Here is a 26,116-nt window from a genome sequence, read left to right on the forward strand (position 1 = left end):
ATGGCGCGCAGACCTCCCCTGCCGCACGCTGCTCCCCTCAGCAGTGTACTTCGGTCCTTCTGCCTGCTCTGCTCCCCGCTCTGGTGAATTGTCTCACCCTCCCATGCTTCTGACTGTACCCAGTGCATGTATAAACAAACAAACAAATAAATAAATAAAACATGCCTCTATTAAAAAAATTTTTTATTAAAAAAAAAGACCTGCAAAAGCCACTGAGGACTCTGACTCCTCCTTTACCCGATCTGCTGGATCAGAAACCCTGCTCTGTGTCCTGTTCTGCCCCTACACATCCTAACACTTGATTCATGAGACTGTAATGAGTGATCAGTAATGAAGTTACAAGTTAAATATATGATAAGAATGTATTAGAGACGCAGAGGAAAAAAGAGTTTCCTTTATCTTCTAGATTCCCTCCTCAGCAAGTTTATACATCAAAACAAAAGGGATAATGTTTATATGTTAGAAAATCCCTCCAATCACTTGCATAACATTAGTTAACAGCAGTTAGTATCAAGGACATCCTTTAATGTGGACAGAAGTATAATGCAAGTGAGATAGAGTTAAGAAGAATGCAAAAGCAAACCTTGCTCACACTTAATCACAATTTTTGTTACAACATGTAGGGGTAAACACCAGCTAAATAAGTCATCCAGTTACACCACGCCCTTATGGAGAGAGGGGTGAGTCTACTCCCAGAAAAAAAATGTACCTGGCAGTTAATATTTACCTGGTCCTCCTCATAAGAGATGAGCTCCTGGCACTTTCTTCTTTAAGAACTATAGAACACAGTGTTTTTTGGCCTTTCTAAGAACTTAACTGAACTGTGATTTACTTGCTTGCTCAATTGTCCATATCTCAACTAGCCTCTAAGCATCCTGAGGGCAGAAAAATTGTATCTAATTTGTTGTTAAATATTTATTTTTTAAAGGCAATAGCACAAATGAATGATATAAGAAAATAAATTAAAAGGGAATAGCAATAGGAATGAATGGCTTTTTTCTTTATTTTCCCTCCCTTAGTATGCCCAGAGAAACAAGCAGCAATTGCATCACCAGTACAAAGTGTAAAATAAAACTTGGCTTTACTATGTATCTCCTCAGTTTCCATCCACTCACTGGTAACAAACTAGTGAGTGTAACTCACACAAAGAAATGGTATGACAGATCTCGTTTTCTAAATAGGTGATACATAACTGACCCGGAACTTAGTTTACTGAATCAAGACCCAAAGCTGATCCACCCAATAAAAGATAATCCTATAGGAGAGAAAACTGCCACCACACCCAGTCACATTGGCTTTTCCATAAAAGATGTAAAAAAACAGATATCTATTACTCTTGGAAACAAAGTTGTAAAACACTGGTGAGACTACAACTCAGATACAACTGTATGGATAAAAGGTATCTTCCAAAGGAAAATATCACTAATGAATGAGTTGTCATTAGAATGAAAGAATCCAAGTTGGAAGGAAAGAGATCACTGATCAAGACCTATGGTCTGAAAGTTTCTATGATTCCAAGTCATATAATGATAAGTTTTGGCAAATCTTCCAACATTTATAAAAAACCTAAGAGAATTCACATGCTTGCTCTCAATACATCTCAGTAACTAAAACAGCAAATATTCTGGTTTGCTAAAATTCAATGTAGCATGATAAAATAATTTATCTATGTTGATGAAAAGCATTAGTTGGCAATTTCATATGCCTTGAATAAGACTAGGAAAAATAATAAACAAAGTTTGATTGACAACTTACCTTAAAAAATAGTTTCTAGAATGTGAAAATAATGACATATATAAAAAAGTTAAAACAGGAACAGGAATAGGAACATTTGACAAAACATTGCACTCCAAAACTGTCTTAAATAGATCTAGGTTTCAATAAACTTGATTAGTTATTTATAATTAGGTAGGTAATATAAGTTACTATAACCTGAACATTAATAATTACAAATATCAGATCTCTAAAATTATAATACATATAATATGAAAAACATTAATTCACTGGCACATTATTTGCAACTGTTTCTTTCAAGACTACATCTCTTGTATCTAATTATATGCGCTTACAGATGTTGATAACACAGGAAAACCACTAGTCCTATTAAACTAAGATTTAAAATACTCTATCACAACTAGAAGTCTTTAAAACTCTCCATAGTCATTTCAAACCTAAAGACAAGAAGGTAATACAGCAAGCAATATCTGATGTATCCTTTTAGTATTTACTTCTAAAATGGAAGATAAAACTTAGGAATTTGCTCCATGTTTGTAGGGACTGGGGGTTGCGGGGAGGAGGAAGAAAAGTCTTTTTAAGAAAAAATATTGTGGCTGCTTTTCAGTATTTTTTTTTAAAGATTTATTTATTTATTTATTTATACAAGCACTTGGTACAGTCAGAAGCACAGGAGGGTGAGAGAATTCACTGGAGCCAGAGTGGGGAGCAGAACAGGCAGAAGGACCGAAGTACACTGCTGAGGGGAGTAGTGGGCGCTGCAGGAGAGGTCTGCGTGCCATGTGGGACCCTTGCCAGTGGCAGGGGATCGAACCGGCGTTGCAGAGGCTGTGGGCAGCTTCGCAGCCCAGCGCTCAACCGCTGTGCCACTAGAGGAGGCCCTGCTTTTCAATATTTAATAATTTGTATACCAACTTATACCAGAAAGAATTTTTTTCAAATATCTTCACAAAACTTTATAAAAGCAAATAAATAAATAAATATGTGGGTAAAAGAATCGGGCATTTGAGGAGGGTAATTTTGGACATCATTCTCATATTCATTATGTCTTTACTAAAGGCCCACAAGGCCCGAAGAACAATTCTAATTGCTAGGGATGCCTTGTGAAGCTGACATGTTTAGGAGAAGGAGAAAGGTAACTAACAAGAAATTGTGTAAATAAGTAAACCATATATTATGTTGATAAAAGAAGCAAGATAAGATGGATAGAATTTGAGGGAAAAGTAAGGACAGATTACATTAAAGAGTGGTAGGGGTCACTGGAAAGTAAAATATGACCAAAGACTTTCTACTATAAACAAGGACATAACCTATTAAAGGTTTAAAATTATAATTGTCCTTTGCTCTAATGGTTACACTTCTAGGAATCTACATCATAGCTCTCACTTGTACACTAAATGTGTGTGTATGTGTGTGTGTGTATATATATATGGAGATATATATATGGATATTCACTATAGTGGTTTGTAGTACAAACATTCAAAAATAAACTAAATGTGTGTTAATAGAATACACAAGGTATATGCTTGTAAATGGGAAATACATCCACTAAATAGACTGAGCTAAACACACAGGGAGAAGTACTCTTCAAAATGTGTTGCTACATGAAAAAAGCAAAGTACAGAAAAATAAAAAGAATTAATAAAACCTTTAATCAGGTGGTCCTGGAAGAAAGAAATGGCATAAAGATAGAAATAAGAGACTTCATTATTTATATTTTTATTTCTTTTGAATCATGAACTGTGTGAACCCACTGTTTATTCAAAAATATTTATAATAAATTATTTTAAAAGTAAATACATAGTAACAGTTCAACTAGGTAAAACTAGAATTCTTATGTGTGCTTGGGGGAAAGGAAAAATTAGACGGGTAAGTGAGCAAAAAACATAATCAGTGTCATATCTACAGGTACGGTACTAAAGAGGGCAAGTGGATATTAACTTTTTACTTTATTACTATAAGATTTGTGTGTGTGCATTTATAGACACATATCTTTGAAACTGAAAGTAAACCATATATATAATGGGGGAAATGAGAGGAAAGATGTTAGTGTCTATAAAACTGCATGTTTTTATTGAAAGTAGGCACTCAAAACAGTAAACAATCTAACAAAATTCACGGTGACTCCAAAATTATAGAAAATCAGTTATTTTCTCAGGAGACATCTAGCTGGTCTTCATTTAGGTAAAAAGGTAAAATTCCTTTCATGGATCTTCATGAAGAAAAAACAACTGCAGTAAACAGTATTACCTAACACTGAAAACTATCATGAAGAAAAAGCAATTTGAAAAAATAGGCAGTCTCGTTACATATTTTTATAATTTATTAGATATAATTATATATTAGAAATGGCTGTGTATTCCATGAAGAAAGTGCATGATGAACTTAATAATGTTATTTGATGATATACATGTGAAATATAAAACATCAAATGGTGGAAAAAGTAGGAAAGAAATCCCTGGTGGTGCAGCCAGTTAGGTGCAGCGCTGTGGAGCTGTCCACGGCCTCTGCAGCACCAGTTTGATTCCGGACCAGCCAGGGAGATTCCACAGGGCGCTGCAGACCTCTCCTGTCTCTCCCGCTGCTCCCCTCAGCAGTGTATTTCGGTCCTTCTGCCTGATCTGCTCCCTGCTCTGTCTCGGGTGAATTTTCTCGCCCTCCCATGCCTCTGGCCTGTACTCCAGTGCTTGTATAAACAAACAAAAATCTTTTTTAAAAAAATTTTTCAGAGAATAGAAAAGTAAAGAAATTTATTAAACCAAAATTGGTTTTCTGAAAAGATGAACAAAATACAAAAACTTTTAGATTGAGCATGAAAAAAGAGAACAAGATCTTAAATTAGCTAAAATTGGGGGAAAAAACAAGGACATTAAGATCATCCTTAGAGAAATAAAAAGTAATAGCATCAACATTATAATGGAAATGCTATAAGCAATTACATAACCAACAAATAGATGACATAGAAGATATGGACAAATTCCTAGAAAGATACAAACTACCAACACTACTCAAAAAGAAATTAACAATCTGAATAGACTTATAAGAAGTCAAAATATTGAGTTAGCAAGCTTAAAACTTCCCATTAAGAAAGTCCAGGCACAGATGGCTTCACTGGTGAATTCTATCAAACCTTTAAAGAAAAATTAGTGTCATATAGTATCATATAAAACAGTATGCAAAGAATTGCTCCATGAAAATGGATCTGGAGGAAACATTCCCCAACTCATTCTCTAACACAAAAATCAGAAAAAGACATTACATGAAAACTAAATGCAAAAATCTCTTATAAATATATGCACAAAATCCTCAGCAAAACAATAGTAGACCAAATCAGTGAACACACAGAAAGGATTGTACACCATGAATATGTGAGGCATATCCTGGAAATGCATTGTTGGTTTAAATTCTGAAAATCAATTAATGTAATACACTACCTCAATAAGGGAAAACATATGCTTTAGTCAACAGAAAAAGAAAAATCATTTAAGTAACATTTAACAAAACAGAAATAATAGGGAACATTCTCAAGGCATCTACAAAAGTTCACAACTAACATCATACCAAATAGAAAAAATGTTCTGTCCCTATAATAAAGAAAAAGACAACAACATCTCCTCTTGCTATTTTATTCAAAAGGTACTGGAAGTTCTAGCCATAGCAATTAGGGAAGAAAAATAAAAGGTATTGAGATAGTAATGGAAAAGTAAAACCATATTTACTAACAACATATGTATATAGAACATCCTAATGAATATACTAAAATTCAAGCATATGAATGAATTCAGTAATGCTATAGGATACAAAATCAACATACAAAAGTCAGTTATGTTTCTACCCACCAGCAATGAATAAACCAAAAATGAAATTAAGAAAAAAGTTGTTTATAATAGCATCAACAAGAATAAAAAACTTAAGGGTGGGCCTCCCTGGTGGCACATGGGGTTAAGCACCGCACTATGAAGCAATCCACAGCCTCTGCAGCACGAATATGATCCCTGGCCAGCCGGGGAGAAACCCACACGGCGAGGCAGACCTCTCCTGTCTCGCCCACTGCTCCCTTCAGCAGTGTACTTCGGTCAGTCTGCCTGTTCTGTTCCCCACTCTATCTCTGGTGGATCCTCTCACACACACACCCTGCCCCCACATCTCTGGCCCGTGCCCCGGCTGTTATATGCATAAAATAAATAAATCTGGAAAAAAAAAAAAGAAAAAAAAAACACCTAAGGGTGAATTTTTTTCAGTAAGATTTTTATTCTAGAAACTAAAAATATTGTTGAAAGAAATTTTAAAAGGTCAAAACAAATAGAAAACCATTCCATGTTCATGTATCTGAAGACTTACTGTCAAGCTGGCATTATTCCCCAAACTGATCTATAAATTCAACATAATCCCTATTGAAATCCCACTGACTTTTTTTTTAAGGAGTGCTTTTTTTTGAGGATTTATTTATTTTTTTTAATTTATACAATAGCTGGAGTACAGGCCTGAGGCGTGGGAGGGTGAGAGGATTCACCAGACACAGAGTGGGGAGCAGAACATGCAGACAGACCAAAAGCACTGCTGAGGGGAGCAGAGGACACAACAGGAGAGGTCTGCCACGCCACATGGGAATCTCCCTGGCGGGCCAGGAATCGAACCCATGCTGCAGAGGCTGTGGACAGCTTCACAGCGCTGTGCTCAACCTGCTGGGCCACCAGGGAGGCCCCAGAAATCCCACCGATTTTGTAACAGAAATTGATCCTAAAATTCAGAATGGAGAGGGGATTCTGGGAGATGGTAGAATAGGAACAGCACCGAAAATATGTCTCCCCACTTGGACACGAAGTGCAACAGCAGAATCTGTCTGCTGTAACTATAATACTTTGGAATTCTGGAGTCTATTAAAGACTTGCAACTTTAATAGGCATGAACAGTAAGTTATGGTTAATTTCCATCAAATCTAGCTCTTAGCAAAGTTGCAGCTGCCCATCACCAACCTTCAGCACCAACAGAAGACAGAAGCAAAGAAAATACTTCCTAAATCATTCCATCAGGCAAGCATTCCACAATAGCAAACCCAGACAAAGGCATAACAAAGAGTAGAAAAAAAAAACAGACCAGTATCTATCATAAATATTAAGGCAAAAATTCTCAACTAAGTATTAATAAATTGAATTCAACAATATAATGTATAAAAATAATTATATACCATGACCAAGTGGGGTTTATCCCAAGTATGTAAGACTGATTCAAAACTCAAAAACAAATTAACATAATCCATCATAGCAACAGGCTGAAGAAGAAAAATGACATAATTATAACAATAGATGTTAAAAAAGCATTGACAAAACTCAACACCCATTGATAAGAACTCTCATTAAAGTATGAGGAGTGGAAAAAGTCCTTAATTTGATAAAGAACATCTTACTGGAATTAAATCAGTATGTCTTAAAAGATGTCTATTTTAGGGCCTCCCCTCGTGGCACATAAAAGATGTATATTTTAGGGCATCCCCTGGTGGCGCAGCGGTTGAGCGCTGGGCTGCGAAGCTGCCCACAGCCTCTGCAGCGCCGGTTCAATCCCCGGCCACCGGCGAGGGTCCCACATGGCACGACAAACCTCTCCTGCTGTGCCCACTGCTCCCCTCAGCAGTGTATTTCATCAGTCTGTCTGTTCTGCTCCCTGCTCTGGCTCTGGTGAATTCTCTCACCCTCCTGCACTTCTGACTGTACCCAGTGCTTGTATAAATAAATAAACAAAAATCTTAAAAAAAAATAAAATAAAATAAAAGTAAGGCTCTCCACTTTAAAAAAAAAAAAAAAAGTATATTTTAGACCCCAGAGTAAACACTAAGAAAATAACTGAAAAAATATGAAAAATATTTAACTGAATATTGCCATCTTAAATTATGATGGAGTAACAAGGGCTAGACTTGTATTGTCTCAAACAAAAGAAAAGGGATAAATGGGGGGGAAAGATATGAAATAGCAACTTCAAAGAAAATAGATATTAGGCAATGAAGGACAGTGATCCCTAAGAGACAGGAAACACACAACATGAGCAATATGAATGTTCAAACTTACTTTCAGGGAACAGTGTAAAGAGAAAACCAGGGAAAGCCCAGTGATCTCCCAGAATTGTCTAGGAAGAAATGGGAGTCCAGGAAAGTCAAAGTAGCTAGAGTGGCAGGACAGAGTATCAAAGAAAAGAAAGGTACATAGAGAACGAACTCCAAATTATTTCCCACATCTAGCACATATAAGTGATGAATAATTTCTTGTAGCTCACACAGGCTAGGCTTACAGTTCATTTCCAATGGCCAGAGAAAAAACTCTTATGATAATAAGAGGGGATATAGATATTAAAGAGAAGGGTCTTATCTTAATGGTGGAAACTTATCACAGACAAGTGGTTGTCAACCAGGGGTGGTTCTACTTCCCAGTGGACATTTGGCAATACTTGGAGGAGTGGTGTATACTACTGGTATCTAGTGAGTGGAGAGCAGAGATGATACCTCTAAACATTCTACAATGCACAAGATAACCCCCACAATAAGAATTATTCAACCGAAATGCCAATAGTCAAAAGGTTGAGAATTCCTGCTGTGGACTAAATATATCTCTAGTGCCATATAATAAACATTAAAAGTAATGCCTGAAAGGATCATCCTATTTCCAACCAACTTAATCATATCCCAGAACAAAGTTTAAGAATATTTACAGGAATACAAAAATATCCAATACACAATAGGGTAGAATTTATAATGTCTGGTAGCAAAGAATAAAAAAAGAAGAAAATACAATTTAAAAAACAGCAGGAAAATAGCAATAAGGAGAATAATCAATCAGAATGTTTTAACTCAGGTACAGAATTTACAGTTAATAGTATTAAAAGAATTGTTATAGCTATATCGCATATATTCAAGGAGCTAGCACAGGGGTCAACAAACTACAGTGACATACAGGCTGCCAACTGATTTTGTAAATGAAGTTTTATTGGGACACAGCTACACCAATTCATTTTCATTTTGTCTAAGACTATTTTTAAGCTACAATATCAGTGTTGTAGAGTTTAAAACATTTATTATCCTTTGTAGAAAAAGTTGCAAACCTCTGAGCTAGAGAAAGAGTGTTAAGTAGAAACATAGAATATACATATATACAAACTAAATTGAACTTAGAGATGAAATGTATACTGAATGGGATCAAGAGAAAATTAGATTGTTGCAGGAAAAAAGGCAGGTGAATTTAGAAACAAAGCAATTAAAAGTATCCAAAATGAAATGCACAACAAAGAAAGTAGGGTGGGGGGAACTGAATAGAGGACGAATGTACTGTGGTTAAACAAATAGTTATATGTGTGTATAACTGGAGAGCCTGGAGAAGAAAAAAATTGATGGGACCAAAAATAATTTTTTTATAAAGCCAAAAATTTTCCAAATTTAAAAAAAAGTATAAATCCACAGTTTAAATAAACCTCAAGAATCCTAAAAATCACACCAAAGCACATCGTGATCAAACTGTTAAAACTCACTGATGAGAAAAAAAAGATCATAAAGTATAAGCATACATATTACATACAAGGAAAAAGGAAAGCAGCAGATTCCTCTTTGGAAATAATACAAGCGAAAAGATGACAGAAATACATCTTGAAAGTATTGGGGAGTGGCAGGAAGAGTCAAGCTATAGTTCTTTAACCAGTAAAATTTTTTTTCAAAAACTAAGTCAAGATAAACATTTTTAAGTCATACAAATGCTGAAAGAATTCATTATCATCAGACCTGCACTACAAAAAAATTGCTAAGGAAAAATCTTTCAAGCAGAAGAAAAATTACACCACATGGAAAAGAAGATGTACATGACAGAATAAAGAGCACAGGAATAGTAGCTACATGGATAAATATAAAGACTTTTTCTTATTATTTAAAATTATTTTAAAAATAATTGACTGATTAAAGCAAAAATAACAATGCATTATGGAGTTGATATCACATGTAGTAAAGGTATGAGAATAGAACAAAGACAAAAAGAAACCAAAGTATAGTGGTATCAGGATTTCATACTATATTTGAAGTAATATAATATCATTTGAAGATGAACTGTGAAAAGTTTAAAAGTATATTTTAAGTCCTGAAACAATCACTCTTAAATTATATGACAAAGAGATACATCTAATAAACATACAACTAGAAATAAAAAAAATCAGTCAATCCAAACAAAGGCAGAAAAAGAGGGAAAGAAAAGATGAGACAAATAAAAACAAGTAGGAAGATGGTAGATTTAAACTCAACCATTTCAATAATCACTTTAAATGTCAACTGTCAAAAAATACCAATAAAAAGTCAGACTGACTCAACCATATGCTGAAACCCACTTTAAATATAAAAGTGCAAAATCAAGTTAAAAGTAAAAAGTATTTGTATAGGGTACTTTAATACTAACAGTAAAGAAAGCAGAAGTATCTATATTAATATCAGAAAAGACAGATTACATAGCAAAGAGGATTATTTCATTACATATTAGAAAATATAAGATACACACTATAAGGTATTAATAACAAAATATATTAAGATATTATGAAGGTATAATGATATAATAAATAATTTTATGACAATAAATTCAACAAATTAGATAAAATGTACACAATCCTTAAAAAAACACAAACTACCCCTATGGCAAGAAAAATAAAAATAAACATAAGCAATTGGGAATATCTCAAGTTCAAAAGCATAGAAAAATGAGAAAACTATGACTCTCAGCAACTGCAAATCACAAAAATTATTCTAATGCACAAAAACAGCTTTGTATGTGAAGGAACCAAATCAGTGGAAATAAACATTAGATGTTTTGGCGTGACAATATCAAAGCCACTCATCCAAGATACTTTAATATCCCTCCCTTTTCAGGAAGGAGTTCAAGGGTATGTTTAGATTTTTAGAACTGTGGCATTGGTTTTTCTCTTTTTTTATTATTAGATTCTAAGGACTGAAACCTTATGATCCCCAAAATCCAATGCTGGTTCTTCAGCTTCTTCAAACTCAAACCTACCAAAATTCATATTCTGAAAACCCAATGTGATGGTTTTAGAAGGTGAGGCCTTGGGTGAGCCCTCATGAATGGGATGAGCATCCTTATAAGACTTGCCTGAGAAAACTCCTAAATCCCTTCCACCATGTGAGGATAGCAAAAAGGAGAGCCTACAAATCAGGAAATGTGTCCTTACCAAAGACAGAATCTGCCTGCACCAAAACCTGGCCTGTCTAGTCTCCAAAACTAAGAAATAAATATGGTTTTCATACGCCACCCAGGTTATGGTATTTTGCTATAGAAGACCAACTGGACAGACACCACACATTTTTTTTTACTGGTTTTAAGTAGTTATTTTTATGGGATATACATAAACATATTTTGCTGTGTTGATCTGATAAGTGAAAACAAACACATACTAATACAATGCGAAAGAAAAAGTAAATTCATTAAAAGCATCTGTCTAAAATCAGAGATTCCTTCATTCATTTATTAACAAATAATCGAGGCCTTACTTTGTATCAGGCATTATTCTTATGAATGAGGACATTATTTTATAATGCCAAAGAGTTGAGGGGAAAAATTTCAAGAAATATTATGAGATAACAAGTTAAAATATACCTAGTGGAGCTAGTGGGAATGTAAACTGGTCCAACTTCTATGGAAAGCTGTGTGGAGTTGCTCAAATTAGTAAAAATGGAGCTACCATATGACCCAGCAATTTCACTCCTAGGAATCTATTCAAAGGGCACAAAAACATTAATTCGAAAGGAAACCCGCACTCCTATATTTATTGCAGCACTATTTACAATAGCTAAGACATGGAAACAACGTAAATGCCCAAAAACAGATGACTGGATCAAGAAGATGTGGTGTATGTTTACACAATGGAATACTAGTCAGCAATCAAAAAACATAAACTCATGCCATTTGTAGCAACATGGTTGGAGCTGAAGAGGATTATGTTCAGTGAAATAAGTCAGAAGGAAAAAGAGTAATATTGGATGGTTTCACTTAATAAAGGGGAACTAAATAAGGGATCAGAGGGGGAAAAAAGCAAAATTAGCAGGCAGACTTTCAGCAAGGGAAGAGGGAGGGAGAAGGATTAAAACAGGGCTCAAAAAAGAGCACAAGAGACTATGGTAATGGTTCACCAGTGACTTGGTAGTGGGAATTTTATGGGGACTATACCTGAGAGGAGAAAGCAAATGTACAAAAATGAATGATGATGTAAAATATATAGAGAGAAATAAAACTAATAATAATAAATATATATCTAGTGGATAAAACGTATTATCCCTGGAAACTACATTATCAATTATCAAAAGTATTTAATAAAAAAATGCTCTTATGTTAAGAAAAATTTAAAAAATCAAGATGCAAAACTGTATGAAATGACATGTAGCTAAATATTTACTATATATATGATTCCAAATTTGTGTTTTAGGTTTTATTAGTCAGGGCCTTTGGTCATTACTTACGTCACTCTACCTCACAGTCTACACAAGCAAAATGAAGATTTTACATTTTACATATAAAATAAAGATTATGTATTTTGCATCTCAACGTATTATTAAATGAGTTTTTTGCAAAGTACTTATCATATTCCTCCAGTACACACAAAACACTAGTAATTACTTGCTGCTATTATTATTACATATACACACATGCAAACAAAAAAATGGAATATATCAAGTTATTATAAAAGATCCTGTATTCTAACAAATTAGAAACAATTAGAAAATCTAATCACTGCATGTCATAAAATGTTAAAAATTATTTTATAAGACACGTCTTTCTCTAAAAGCCTTTATATTACAGTGAAGTGAATAAAATATGATATCTACAATAGATTTGCTTTAAACTACTTTGACAGGGAATAGATACAGGAAGATTTTTTTTCAATTGTTTATGTTATAGTTAATTTATCTCTTGGTAATAAAATTACTAATAACTTTTCTGGTCTTTATATATTCTTTATCTAAAAATTTTTATAGCTTCAAAATATTTTTAAAATGAGAAAAATGTTTTCAAAAAATTTAAAGAAGATCCTTACCAGAACTCCATCCACAGATGAAACTTTCTCCCAAGTTAACCAAGCTCTTTCTCTGACATGATCTGGTATCTTTAATTTCTGACATAATGCAGTAAAATCAGGTTCTTCAGTTTCTTCAAACTCAAGCCTACCAAATGAAAATATACATAAAATAGGTATGCACAAATCAAATTAGGTTAAACACTTGTTTCAGCAGTTTCCATATAAGACCACTGTTCTGATCTTATTTGACTTTGAAAAAAATTACACTCCAAATTTAAATTTAAACATATGTTAATCTTTCACATAGTCTCTTCAAATAAGAATGCCACACAGTGAAAAATATTCGCTGGACTGGTAAACACATATACCTTAGAACAACAAAATGGCTTTATGAAAGAAAGTTAAGTAAAATAAAGCTATTTGGGAAATTGGAAAAACAGTAACATCAAGAAGAGGACAGTCAATAGATAATATTACAGAATCAGTGACTTTGCAAAAATGCAGTCTGCACTTGGGAATTTAAAAAAAAAAAAAAAACAACTACTTACTAGCATTTCTTACTTGATTAACTTGACACAAACTATTAGTACACTTCTTTCATCCTTTTCTACTGATGTTCCTTAACCAAGATAAGTTGTCCATAAAGTCTTATTGGCTAATTCCTTTTAATTCATTTACTGTTTATTTGATATCACATAACATGATAATAAAAATAATAGCATGAGAAATAGTTAATAATATTTGAATGTTTAATGTGGCCCTATACGAAGTACCTTAAATGCCTGGTTACGATGAATCCCTACAACAGTCCTATTAGGCAGGTACACTTACTATCCTTGTTTTACAAAGCGGCTAAATCATTCACCTGAAGTCAGTAAGTGGATCACCTTGACATAAACCCCAGTCTAATTCCATAATCCATGCCCTTGACCATGACTCAATATTGCCAACCCTCCTTCAAAACATAATTAACTTTTGACTATCTGAACAATGAAAGTGGCATGTCTCAACAATGAAAGTGGCTTGCTGTTATTAGTGATGATTCCCTTCAACCATATCACTTAGGCCAGAGATAATGCACAGAAATGAGATCTCATTTTGCAAGCAAAATGAACTATTGCTGAACCCGCGGTTGTACAGGTCCTGGATACAACCCTAAGTAAGTTTCTTCATTTCAGATTTCAACGGTTCCACCCTTGCTAAGTAGTAAATCTATGAAGTTCCATTGTTCCTGCTATTCAAATCTTCTGTGGGTGAAGATAATCAAAAGCAGACTGTAACTGGCATGCTTTTGACTTACAGGAGAAATTCCAATAGCACCATCATTTAAATGTATATAAAATAATGTGCTGGTGAAAAAAGATAAGAAACAAAATCCTTCTTTTCCTAGGTGACTGGCAGAACTTTAACATTCCTGGTTACCTTATAATAATCTAGAATGTTTTCAAAGCTCTGTGAATTACACAGAATTCTTTAGAGCAGACTTTACTGTTCTTTCTAAAATGAAACTTTCAAACATTGGATATACATCAGGGTTGACTGAGAAATTAATGTCTTCTCTCAGAACATTCCAAGACTTTCTTTTTTAACTAGACAAATGTTTTTTAATTGAGACATAAGACAGTCCATTTATATATATATATGAGAATTATTAATAGCCTTTCACAAGTTATTTCCAAAAGCCCATTCGAACTTTTTACAATGTGATGTGAACTCAGTATCAAGGGAGTTGCAAGAAATAGGACTTGGTGATAGACTAGAAAGGCGAGGGAGTGGTGAGGGGGAAAAAGGAGTTCCATTCCCCTGCAATGTTGTATAGTCTCAAAGAATGGCCAAAGTTGACAATAATGATGACAAAGTATTTCAATCTTAGTTTCTTGTCCATAAAATATCACAATCAAGGAAAATAAGAGGTTGCAACACAATAAATATCTCCTTATTTTCTACTGCACCCACATGAATTTACTTAAATTTAGGCCTGGGGGGTGGGGGAGTTCCATGTGAGCACAAAAATACCACTAATTTTGAAAGCAAACAAACAAAAACAAGTAAGGGGACACCAGGATCAAAGCCAAAAAGCAAAATGGACGAAATGTTGACACGTTGAAGCCAGACTACCATGCAAGAAGAGTTTTAGAAACTCAAAGAAAGTTAACTTTGGAAAGTTGTTTAGAAACTTTTAAGCACTTAGGCTCAATGCCTCACGAAACTATTGCTCATATATCAATTCCTCTAAAGAGTTATGTTCCACCAGTCATTACCCAGGGTCTCAAGTTCGCAAGTAAGGGAACCCCACAAAGCACCTCAGCCCAGTGTCCTGGAGGGGCGACTGATACCCAGGCCCAGAGGCTTAGTCAGACGCCAGACGCCGAAGCATCCAAGACCTTCCAGCTGGCTTCCGCCTGGACTGGGCTTCAGAGACAGCGCACGTCCAGCGGGAAACACTGGCAAGAGGTTGCATCCCAGGCGACTAAAATAAAAAGGCAAACGACGACCAGAATGACTACAAATCTCAACAGCTAAAAACGTTTTACCAGACACGTCGTTTGTCTGTTTGCTGGTGCGTGTAATGGGGCCTCTAAATCGCCCACCGCCGGCGAGCCTCGGCCTCGCCCAGGGAAGGCGGCACCTGTCACTTGCGCCGAGGCCGGGCCCCACCCGCCCGACACCTGTCAAGCCCGAGACCAGACCCCTCCTGGGGGCCTTCCCCGCGCGCCCGCGGGCAGCCGCGTTCACCCTCCCCGGCGGCCCGCGGGGGCGGGGGACGCGGCGGGACTCCCCTCCCGCCCGCACCCGGCCCCCGCGAGGACGCGCCCCCGCCTAGACGCCGCGGCGCCCGCCCGACGCACCCTCGGGGCGCCCTTCCCGCCCGCGGGCCGCCGACGGGGCTCCGGCCGCTCACCTGACCAGAGGCAGGTCCTCGGGGCCGCTGTCCTGCCCCGGGTCCTCCTCGGGAGGGGGCGGCGGCGCGGGGGGCTCCGCGGCGGCGGCGGCGGCGGCGGCAGCGGCAGCAGCGGCGGCGGCGGCGGCAGCGGCTGCCTTTCTGGGGTTTTTGGGCGGCATGACGCCCTCTCAGGGCAGGCGCCAGCGAGTTATGGAGGAGAGCCGGGAAGAGAGGACGCGCGCACGTCGGGGCACGCCCCGTCCTCTCCCGACTCCCGTTACAAAAATAATTTGAACGTCCCCTGAGAAAAACCGAGGCGCCCTCCCCCGCCCGGCAACCGAGAGCCGCGTCCAACCGCGGGAAAACGTCACTTCCGCCCGCGGCGTCACGTCCGCGAGGTTCCCGGGCCCGCGGAGTCGCGAGGGAACCGGGGCGCCGGGCGGGGCGCAGGGCGGGGGCGCGGGGTGGTGCCGGCAGGGCGGGCGGCCGCGGCCGGCCGGGGCGCCTTCCCGGAGGGGCCGTTTCATCTTGTTTCTACGCGAAACTCCCCGTGCCGGGCAGGGGTGCCGGTAAGGACGCATTCCCCAGAATCTGGTGGGGGAGATTGAGCCCTGTCTCCGCTCTGGGGCGGCGGCTCGGGCCCCGAGGGCATATCAGGCGGGCGCACCCCTAACGGGCACGCCCCTTCCCCGCCCGGGGCCGCGCCCCCTGCGCCGCTCGCCTCCGCGCTGTGGGTTAAGAACTGTTGGCCCAAACAAAAACTGTTGCTGCACCCCCTAGTAGGTGCTGAGCTTTGCTAATCGCTAAGAGACACTGCGTAGTATAGTTACTGCCTTTTAGGGGTCACTGGCTAAGAAAAGACGGGGGCGGGGAGGGGGCGTGGGTGTTGGGGGGGTGGGTTGGACAGTGGAAAGTGATAGTAAAGAACATTCTAGTGTGATAAATGTTTGGGCAGTGGTGTAAAAACCCGAGGCAGCATTGAAATGTCTGAGGGGCATCTTCGGAGAAGCACGGGCAGTTGGGTAGAAGTTTGCCAGATGAACAGTTAAAGAGGGCTTACTGGATACCAGGGCTTGTACTGGCCATTTTACCTAACTTACTTAATCCTCAGAAGCAACCCTTTAAAATGAGTGCTAGTGGTATTCCGTTTTCCACATGGGAGAAAGACTCGAAGGAGTTATTTGCCAATGTCACAGAGCTGATAGATGACAGAGAATTTGTACTGAGATATATTTAGCTCCACTTTATTTATCCCTTACATTGTGTTGATAAAACACCAGGAGGAGGCAAGCATCAGGTGTAAAATTACAAAGACATCAGAGATCTTGCTAGTACTAATTTGGACTTAGAAACTGCCTTTTCATATTATAATAGTAGTCAACTCTGAGTATGTTTTTCTCTCTGTCAGATACTATGGATTACTTGGCCGGAACTTCCCATCTGAGGTGCTGTGAATAAAGCACTACCTACAGTTGTGCTGTGATGTGTCCCCTCATCTTGAAACAGCTGAGCAGGGTCTGAAACAGCAAGAACTTCAGGCAAGTTATGACTAGCAAGCTTCTTGGATTTATCCCTGTGGGTCATAGAATGGATTGTCATCCCCTATGTATGCCATGGCATGTGCCACGATGTGAAATCACACAGTTGGGCCAAAGAGCAGAAACTTGGGGGCCAAAAGTTCATCAGGAAATAGGGCCATGCTCAACCCCAGCTGCAGAGAGCAGATACCATCAAAGTGGTAATCCTGTTCATACCTTGCCTAGGATTAGTGGAAGCAGAGACCGGGGGTGAAGTTTTGGTCTTTGCAAGATTAAAGGTTGTCTGCTTGGAGTCTGATAAGATGAGATATAGAGATGACATGGTTCTTCTAGTCTCTATTATCATGAGAGTGTGACACTATTGCAGCTATTGTGACCTAAAGCAAGCTGACATGAGGATAAGACAGAAATTCTAAGGATGATAGAGTAAGGATATTTAAAAAACAGAACAAAACAAAAAACCCCACCAAAACCCTGGGTCCTTGTTGAAATAACAGAACCTGTGATTTGACCAATCTTGAAGCTAACCTTGACTGATCTGGGATTTTTGGTTGTTTACACCAGAAAGCTCCATGACTGATAATCTCTCTCCTGTTAGCCCCTTTAGAATAGACACCAAATCTTAATCTTAGTACCTAGCCAAGTGTAGGGCACCCAGTAAATGCTGGTTCACTCAAAGAGGGAAGATGAGGAAATCAGAGGAAAGTTGTGGGAATTGAAGTATAGAGATAAAACTTTTGCTTTATTCAGACCCAATTTATCCATAGCTGGCCTTTCCACAGTTATCATAAATCAAAGCGAGATTTCTCAGTTTATAAAAGGTGTATCTTCACCATGATATGTTAACTATGTTCCTTACTGTGTTTAATAAACTTACACACAACTCAAGAACAATTGAATGAATCAAAATTCTTAGATCCCCTCACAGCTTTTTATTGTACTACCAAAGAAGCATTAGAAAATCTACAGGCTTTTAAAAGGATCTACTATCTTCTTCCACCTGCACTGCAGTTTTATGACTGTTGTAAGACAAAAACTAAAACAAAAAACCTTTCTTAGACTTTCTATCGGGAGACAGAAGTCTCTTCAACTTGAAGGCCCTTCAGTGATGTTATAATATTTTTTGTGGGGCCTCCCCAGTAGCGCAGGGGTTAAGTGCTGGGCTGTGAAGCTGCCCGCAGCCTCTGCAGCGCCGGTTCAATCCCTGGCCACTGGCGAGGGTCCCACATGGTGCGCAGACCTCTCCTGCCACCCGCTGCTCCCCTCAGCAGTGTACTTTGGTCCTTCTACCTGCTCTGCTCTCCGCTCTGGTGAATTCTCTCACCCTCCCGTGCTTCTGACTGTACCCAGTGCTTGTGTAAAATAAATGAATAAATCTTTAAAAAAAAAATGTTTAAAAAAAAAAGACAGTCCATTTATATATATATATATGAATTATTAATAGCCTTTCACAAGTTATTTCCAAAAGCCCATTCGAACTTTTTACAATGTGATGTGAACTCAGTATCAAGGGAGTTGCAAGAAATAGGACTTGGTGATAGACTAGAAAGGCGAGGGAGTGGTGAGGGGGAAATAGGAGTTCCATTCCCCTGCAATGTTGTATAGTCTCACAATGTTGTGATATTTTCTGTGTGTCTTTCCTAGTCTAAGTAGTCTTCCCTGGATGTTTTTGCATTCCTAAGCTACCACACTACTTCCATTTATTTACCATTTGAAAGGGTGTGCTCCATTTGCTCTATTTCCCCAGTTTTTCAGTCTCTTCGTGCTCTCTTCTATTAATCCACCAGTTCTCTACTGAAATCACTCATTCAAGTGTCCTAATTCATCAGTTCATCAATGGCTTCTTTTTATCCTTAACCAGTATACTCTTTCTTGCAGTTAACAGTTACCACTTTCCCTTAATTAAAAAGTGTCTTGTTTTTCATGAACCCAAACCTCCTTGCTCTCTCTTATTTTACTTCATAAACTCTTCCACTAGTTCTTCTCCCAGTCTCTTCAATTCAAGTTCCCTAGAGCAGCACTACTCAAAATGTGGTCCTTTTGAAACCGGTGGCGAGGGCCACAAAAGAGCAACAGGCAGGAGGCCGGATGGAAGGGTGGAACGGCCACCCACCCTCCCGGGCTCTGAGACCAGGGAACCATCAAATGCCTCAAAAACCAAAACCAAGAGCTATAGCCTAACAAGGACAGTGCCCGATAAGAGGACAAGTCACTGTCTGTGGGTTCTCACCTGCGCCCACAATTGCAGGAGACCTTAGACTCCAGGAACAACAACCATGGGGTTTATTTTACAAACAGGGGAAACAAAGTGCTCACTGTATCCACAGGTGGCGGCTGCCTCACCCAGGCAGCATCAGTGATGGTCACCACCGGTCACCAGGATTGCTGGACAGCTCTAGCCAGTAGTGATGGCCACTCCTGGTCCCGCAGAGGTGGTGTCAGAGACACCCAGCGTTAACAGCTCTTTGTGAGTTGTTGGGTTACAACAACAACAAACAGCTCTTTAAGACACCAGGCCCAGGGCCATTGGTGCTCCTTCCAGGCAATGTCAGAGACAGGACCCAGGCCCAGTCTGTGACAGAGTCCTTTGGCTTCTCTTCCCTCCTCAGAGGGTGGCTGCTGGATGCTTCTTTTCTTCTTTCTTCAGAGGCTGGAACTGTCTCCTTTTCTCCAGAGGCTAGCGGTGGTGTTTCTGGGCTGGCTTCATCTCCCCTCTTCTCCAGGGGATGGCATCATCTCTCCCTGTGTGGTGGCTTCCTTGTCTCCTTCACCTCCCTCCGACCTCGGCTTGTATCCTCTTTAAGGGTGCCCCACCCACCAGTCTGATGGGACCATTTTTCAATCCTTATCAGACCATCTAGCAATCAGCCCATAGCACTTGATTGGTCCATTCCACACCCCAGGGCGTGTGCTTTACATAAAAGGGCTCTGAGGAGCAACTGCCACAGCTGACCTGTGGTGAGAGGCTGGGTCTTGGCAACCAAAGTCTGATTGGACCATTTAGCACCAATCAGCTCGTAGCTCGAACCTAATTGGTCCATTCCATGATCCAGGAAGTACACCGTTACATAAGAGGTCTCTGAGGAGCAACTGCCACAACTGACAAAAAGGCAGTTACTGAGCTCTGAGGAGCAATTGCCACAACCTACTTGTGATGGAGCAACAGGTTGACAACACCACTGCTCTTGCCGGCTCCCATCACTGAGGAAGCTGGGTTCCAGTAACACTTTGACCAGTGCCAGTCAGAAAAACTGTCTTTAGTCCATAAGGAGATAAGTATGGAAATTAACAGTAAGTGCTTAGCCGTGTTTGTAGTAATTTGACATTTCATCAATGTCCAAGCACATGATCAATGAATATCTCTCATTAAACAGTATAGAACAGTTCAAGTGTTCTACTTCTTGGTGAATGACAAGTGGCAGTAACAGTAGGACGGTATTATAAGGCATAAAGTTAATTTGTCTTCTGTAACCTAAGAGTGTCTACAATATCTGGGAAAATGTAAATATTTATTTTCTTTTTATAATTTGTTATATTTAGTCATTTTAATTTTTAAACACATCCTTTTTTAGTTCATAGCTCAATTAGGGAAGTAAAATGTGTGTCATTTGTTTTTAAGCCAAAAATATAGATGATGAAATAAAACTCACCATCTCCTTTATCAAGAAATAAACATCAATAGTGTATTACTAATAATGGTAGTAAACCAAATAATGACCAGATAAGTGATTCAAAATAATTAAAGACCTAAGTTTGTTCTAATTTTCTCAGAAGTATAATCTCCCATGTATTGAGTTTGTGGGCATAACTCATAGTAAAGTGTTAAAATCCATTAGCTGACAAATGAAGCATTAAAGATATCAAACTCCAGTGACATTTACATATAAAATGTAAAAAATAATTATGAATTTATAAGACATTGAATTTGTATTTCCCAGGGAAATAAATTCCATACATAGGGAATGGAATTCATAAATTCAAAACCACATCTTTCATTGAAAGATAATTTAAGTGTAACTATACACTTTATAGAAGAAATTTTCAGAATTGGGTACTGATAAAGAATTGAAGATGAGTTTCTAAAATAATGCATTGCTTTCTTCATTTTGGTAACAACTTAAATGAATGTCCTGAGCTTGCTGAAATTGCTTTAAAATCTCTTCTTCCATTCCTTTAAGTATAACTTGAGAGACTGATTTCTCTACTATGAGTATTATGAAAATAAAACATAAAATGGTTTAGATATACTTTATTTCCACCTACTAGTATTAACATTTAAGTAATTTTACAGGCAGGAAGCATGCTCATTTGTCATGTTAAAAATTACATATTAACAAACTTAAAATATTAAATATTGTTATAGCACTTAGTATAGGAAATTGCTACTTCACTACCAGCTTTTTGTTTAGTCAGGACAACTGTGGAATGACAAAAAAGATTGCGTATTGCTAAAGTATTAGCAATTCTCTTTATTAATCACCTCTAAAAGTGTTTTTTTCACTCCTATTTTTTCTAATTGTGTATTTTAAATATAATTATGTATGTTTAAAATACTTTAAAATGTCTGCTTGTATTTCGTGTGCCTTTTATTTCATTTTTCTAACAATTTCTAAAATTTTATTTTCTAAAATATCAATTCATGAAAAATTGGAAATTAGAAGGTCTTCAATTCTCCACTCCTTATTCTGTTTCATTCCCATGATTTAAATCACCTCCAGAGTATGTGTGCTCTTACACTCTTTCAGGTTTCAAGAAATGGAGATCTGCTCAGGTTACCTGAATTATTCAGGATTGGTGAATGATTAGTTGGGGTGGGGGGGGGGAAGGGGATGAAGACCAGAGAAAGGAGTCCATGCTGCTACACTCATGGATCTTGTCATCCCTCCAACATGCTACTCACCTCTTTCCTCCACTGTGATTGCTTTTATTCTTCTCCTCTGTACACTGTCCTGCCACACTCACCCTCTCTCTATGCCACCAATTTGTACTCTTCAGGAGACAGAACATGATTCATCTCTTGCTAAGCTGTAATTTACATTAGCAGGACCATATAACATAATTTGTGGGGCCCAGAGCAAAATGAAAATGCAAGACCCCTTGTTAAAAAATTATTGTAACTTTTAAGATGATGACTGCAGAACATTAAACCAAGCATGAGACTTTTCTAATATGGAGTATTAATATGAATATTGGAGATCTGGTTGTACAAATGAAAACTGAGTACCTGACTATGGGAGACTAAGTGTCAAAGCAATTTGAGTAGCCCATCATGAACTGATTACTGTCCAGTGAGTCTTGTGGGCACAGCACTAGGTCTTGTGGGCACAGCACTAACCCATTATACCGTGGATATGGTACATTTAGGATCAAGCTCAAGCAGGGACCAAGAAGACATGAGTAAGTTATGCAAACAAATTGGCCAAACTCTTAATATCACCAATTTCTCTTGCATCATTTCTACCTAAGTTCAGTCCTTTAGCCCAACAAATTCTCTTAAGTTTCATTGATGGATGCAAAAGATCTTTGGACCTAGTTTATAGATAGGTTGATACAAGATATCTGTGCTATGGAAAATGGACTGCTAATGCCTCAGAGGACAGTGATGATAAGGGAAACCTTATTGGAAGATTGGTGAACAGTACACTTGATTGTTTGCTACTTAGGAGGAAGAAATGGCCTGAGATATGGGTGTACATAAACTTATGGGCAGAGATGAATGGCTTATCTAGCTGGTCAGGATCTGAGAGAAAAATGATTGGAATGTTTGGGACAACTTGGCTTAGAAAATGGAGTATGTGTAGACCTATGGGAGTTAGAATAAAGCAATTATATCTTTATGTTTAGTGTTAATTCCCCCCAGAGAGCTTCTACTACAGAGGAGGTTCTCAAGCACCAGGTGAACAAGATGATTTGTGGCATCAGCTAGCACAAAGATCCCATGATTAGAGAAGTCATAGTGGCAGGGATAAAAGTCTTCCATGAACCCAAGAATTTGGATACCTCACCAATTCTAGCTAGGTTAATGGTTACTGTCATCTCTGATTTTCCAACTTGCCATTTTCAGACATTAAAATTGAACCTTTAGTGTGACATTATTCTTTGAGAAACTCAATCAGCCTCTTGATGGCAGACTGATTACATTTGGCCCTCTTCTACCTTAGAGGAAGCAGTGATTCCTCCTTATTAGAACTGGTGTCTAATCTGATTATAAATGTGTCTTTTTTGTCCTTAGTGCTTCTGGCTTAGTGCTTCTAATATTCAAGAATTAATGGAAGCCTAATATATTGACATGGTTTCTCTCACAACAATGGCTCAGACCAAAGGGCCCATTTTTGACAAAAGAGGAGAAACAATGAACACTTGAACTTGAGACTCTGTGGTCTAACCATGTAACTCATCTGTATCAGTGAGATCTTGTTGCATAACAAAACAGTCTAGACACAGTGCATGGTTTAGGACTGCCTACCAAGAATCAGCAGCTAATATATGATGATATGACCCTCAGCAACTAAAATAATAGTGGAAGAAATAAGGAGTGGAGGTTGGATTAACCCCTTGTAGTTGTTTAGTTTTCATGTATTTATGATTTTTCTTGGTCTTTTTTTATTGTTGATTTCTAGCTCTATGGCATTGTCATCAGAAAGTATACTTTGTATGATTTTAGTCTTCATAGTTTTATTGACAATTGACTTGTGTCCAATATATGGTCTTTTCTTGCAAATGTCCCATTGCATTTAAAAAATGTATATACAACTTTTTTGCGGTGAAGCGTTCTGAACATGTCTTTTGGTATAGCTCCTTATTTAAAGCTCTTATTTCCATATTTATTCTGTTTTGTTGATCTGTCTATAGTTGTAAGTGGAGTATTAAAATCCCCTAGTATTGTTTCTTGTCACTATTACTCTTTAGTTAGTTTTGTTAATAATTGCCGGACATATCTTGGTGCTCCATCATTTGGTGCATATATAAATGTTATTCTTTTCTTTTTTATATTAGGTCCTTAGTCATAATGAGTATCCATCTCTCTTTCTCTCTCTTATTACCTTTATTAATTGGAAATCTATTTCATTTTATATAGATATACCTGTTCCTGACTTTTTATTATTGTCATTTGCTGTTTGGATTGCCTTCTAGTATTTAACCCTAAGTCAGCTTGTCTTTGTTGATAAGGTATGTTTCGTATAGACAGTAGAAGGTTGGACTTTGTTTAACAATCCACTTAGTCACTCTATATCCTATAACTGGTGAATTCAGGCCCTTTACATTTAAGGTGATTAATAAGGTATAAAATCTTTTTGCCATTTTATTATTTAAAAATTTTTAGTTTGTCTTTTTTTGTTGTTGTTCTTGTTGTTTTTTACATCTTTTATGTTTTGTTTAGATTCCATTTCCATTGTTTTATGTGTTAGTTTTATTGATTTTTGTTCAAGGTTCTGCTGAGATTATTGTATGATGGGCTATATGGTCTAACGGGCCATAGTTTCACGCTCCCACTCCACGGTGTATACCATTGGTGTCTGTTTACTCTATATTTGTTTTTTGTTATTGTTGATTTGGAAGAGCCCCTTTAGTACTTCTTTCATGTATCACTTGGTGATAATAAATTCTTTCAAGTTTTGCTTTTCAGTGAAATTCCATATTTCTTTCTTCTGTCTTGGATGATAGTCTTGCAGGATAAAGTATTCCAAGCTGGAGATCTTTCTGTCTGAGTACTGTAAGTATCTCCTGCCATTCTCTGCTTGCCTATAAGGTTTCTACTGAAAAGTTTGTGACCCATCTGATATTCCTTATAGATTATTATTCTTTCTCCTAATGCTTTTAATGACCCATCTAACTGATATTCCCTATAGATTATTATTATTTCTGTTAATGCTTTTAAGTGTCCTTGTCACTGGTTTACAATAGTTTTATTATAATGTGTTTTAGGGTAATAAAAGTTGGGTATTATTTTGCTTGTACTCTTTCAGTCTCTTAGATGAGGATACCTGTTTCATTTCCCAGACTAAAATGGTTCTCAGCAATTATTTCTAAAATAAAATTTCTGTGCTTTTCTCTTTTTCTTCTACTTCTGGAACCTCCATGATTTGAATGTTATATATCCTTAGATTATCCGAGAACACTCTTACACATTTATCATTTTTAAATTCTTATTTATCTTTGTTTTCTGATTGTGTATTCTCTGTCATTGTGCTTTCAAACACAGCAATTCTCTCCATTACTTGCATTTGTTTATTGTTGAGGTCCTCAATTGTATTTTTAAGTTCAGTTATAGATATTTTTGACCCATTACTTCTAGTTGTAGCAGTCTCATATTTTCTCAGTCTTTATTGTACTCTGGTTTAACATTTTCTATTGTTTTTTTCCTTATTTCAGCGAGCATGATTGTAACTGTTACCTCTTCAGGCACATTCCTCAGTTCTGCTAGATTAAAACTTCTCTTGGACAATTTTTGCTCCAGCATTTACAATATGTTCTTCTGCCTCTTCATTTTCAGTTTCCATGTGTTATAATGGGGCTTTTCTTTTCTTTTCTGGCTTTATAACCCTCATACAAGAAGCTAGATATATTCCTAGGTTTTTAACCAGGAATTTTTGGAGTCTACTATTTTACAGACTGCTGCCTTTGCATTTGTTCATATGGCTGGGGCACAGGTACCAGTAAGTGGTAATAGATAGGAAGAACTGAGGCAGTGGGGCAGTAGAACATTGCCTCCAGTGAGCATCAGGATTCAAGCTTCCTTTATTGCAGCAGGTACCTAATTTGTGCATTGGGACCTGATTCCCTCCTCTAGGCCAACTCTTTGGCCAAAATCTAGTCTTGAGGCAAGGTTCAGGTAGTATTGTATCAATCTCAATCTTTAGGCTGTGATTGAGCATGAGATGTGTTAAGTGAGATAGGGCACAGTCAGGAATTGTTG

At 37.8% G+C, this 26,116-nt stretch overlaps 1 protein-coding gene and 1 long non-coding RNA gene across 3 annotated transcripts in view; one reads left to right on the forward strand and one right to left on the reverse strand.

The window, feature by feature from the left end:
* The window catches only part of RB1 (RB transcriptional corepressor 1), a 146,424-nt gene extending 130,420 nt beyond the window's left edge, over window positions 1-16,004 (reverse strand). Inside the window, exons 1-2 of one of the 2 annotated variants that reach the window (XM_037527318.2) lie at window positions 15,680-16,004; window positions 12,796-12,922 (exon numbers count right to left, since the gene is read on the reverse strand). In XM_037527318.2, coding sequence (XP_037383215.1) covers window positions 12,796-12,922; window positions 15,680-15,840 — 288 coding nt within the window. In that variant the 5' untranslated portion in view covers window positions 15,841-16,004. Of the gene's footprint in view, window positions 1-12,795; window positions 12,923-14,077; window positions 14,237-15,679 lie in introns of those variants that run through there. The other variant, XM_054701160.1, reaches the window with a different exon arrangement.
* Window positions 16,005-18,555: 2,551 nt separating this feature from the next.
* LOC119258910 (uncharacterized) overlaps window positions 18,556-26,116 on the forward strand; it is a 182,273-nt gene continuing 174,712 nt past the window's right edge. Inside the window, exon 1 of the long non-coding RNA XR_008554101.1 lies at window positions 18,556-20,490. This is a non-coding gene — a long non-coding RNA (uncharacterized LOC119258910). The remainder of the gene's footprint in view (window positions 20,491-26,116) is intronic.

This window comes from Talpa occidentalis, unplaced genomic scaffold, assembly GCF_014898055.3.
Source record: "Talpa occidentalis isolate TD23 unplaced genomic scaffold, MPIMG_talOcc4v2.1 talOcc4.5, whole genome shotgun sequence".
NCBI classification, from domain to species: domain Eukaryota; kingdom Metazoa; phylum Chordata; class Mammalia; order Eulipotyphla; family Talpidae; genus Talpa; species Talpa occidentalis.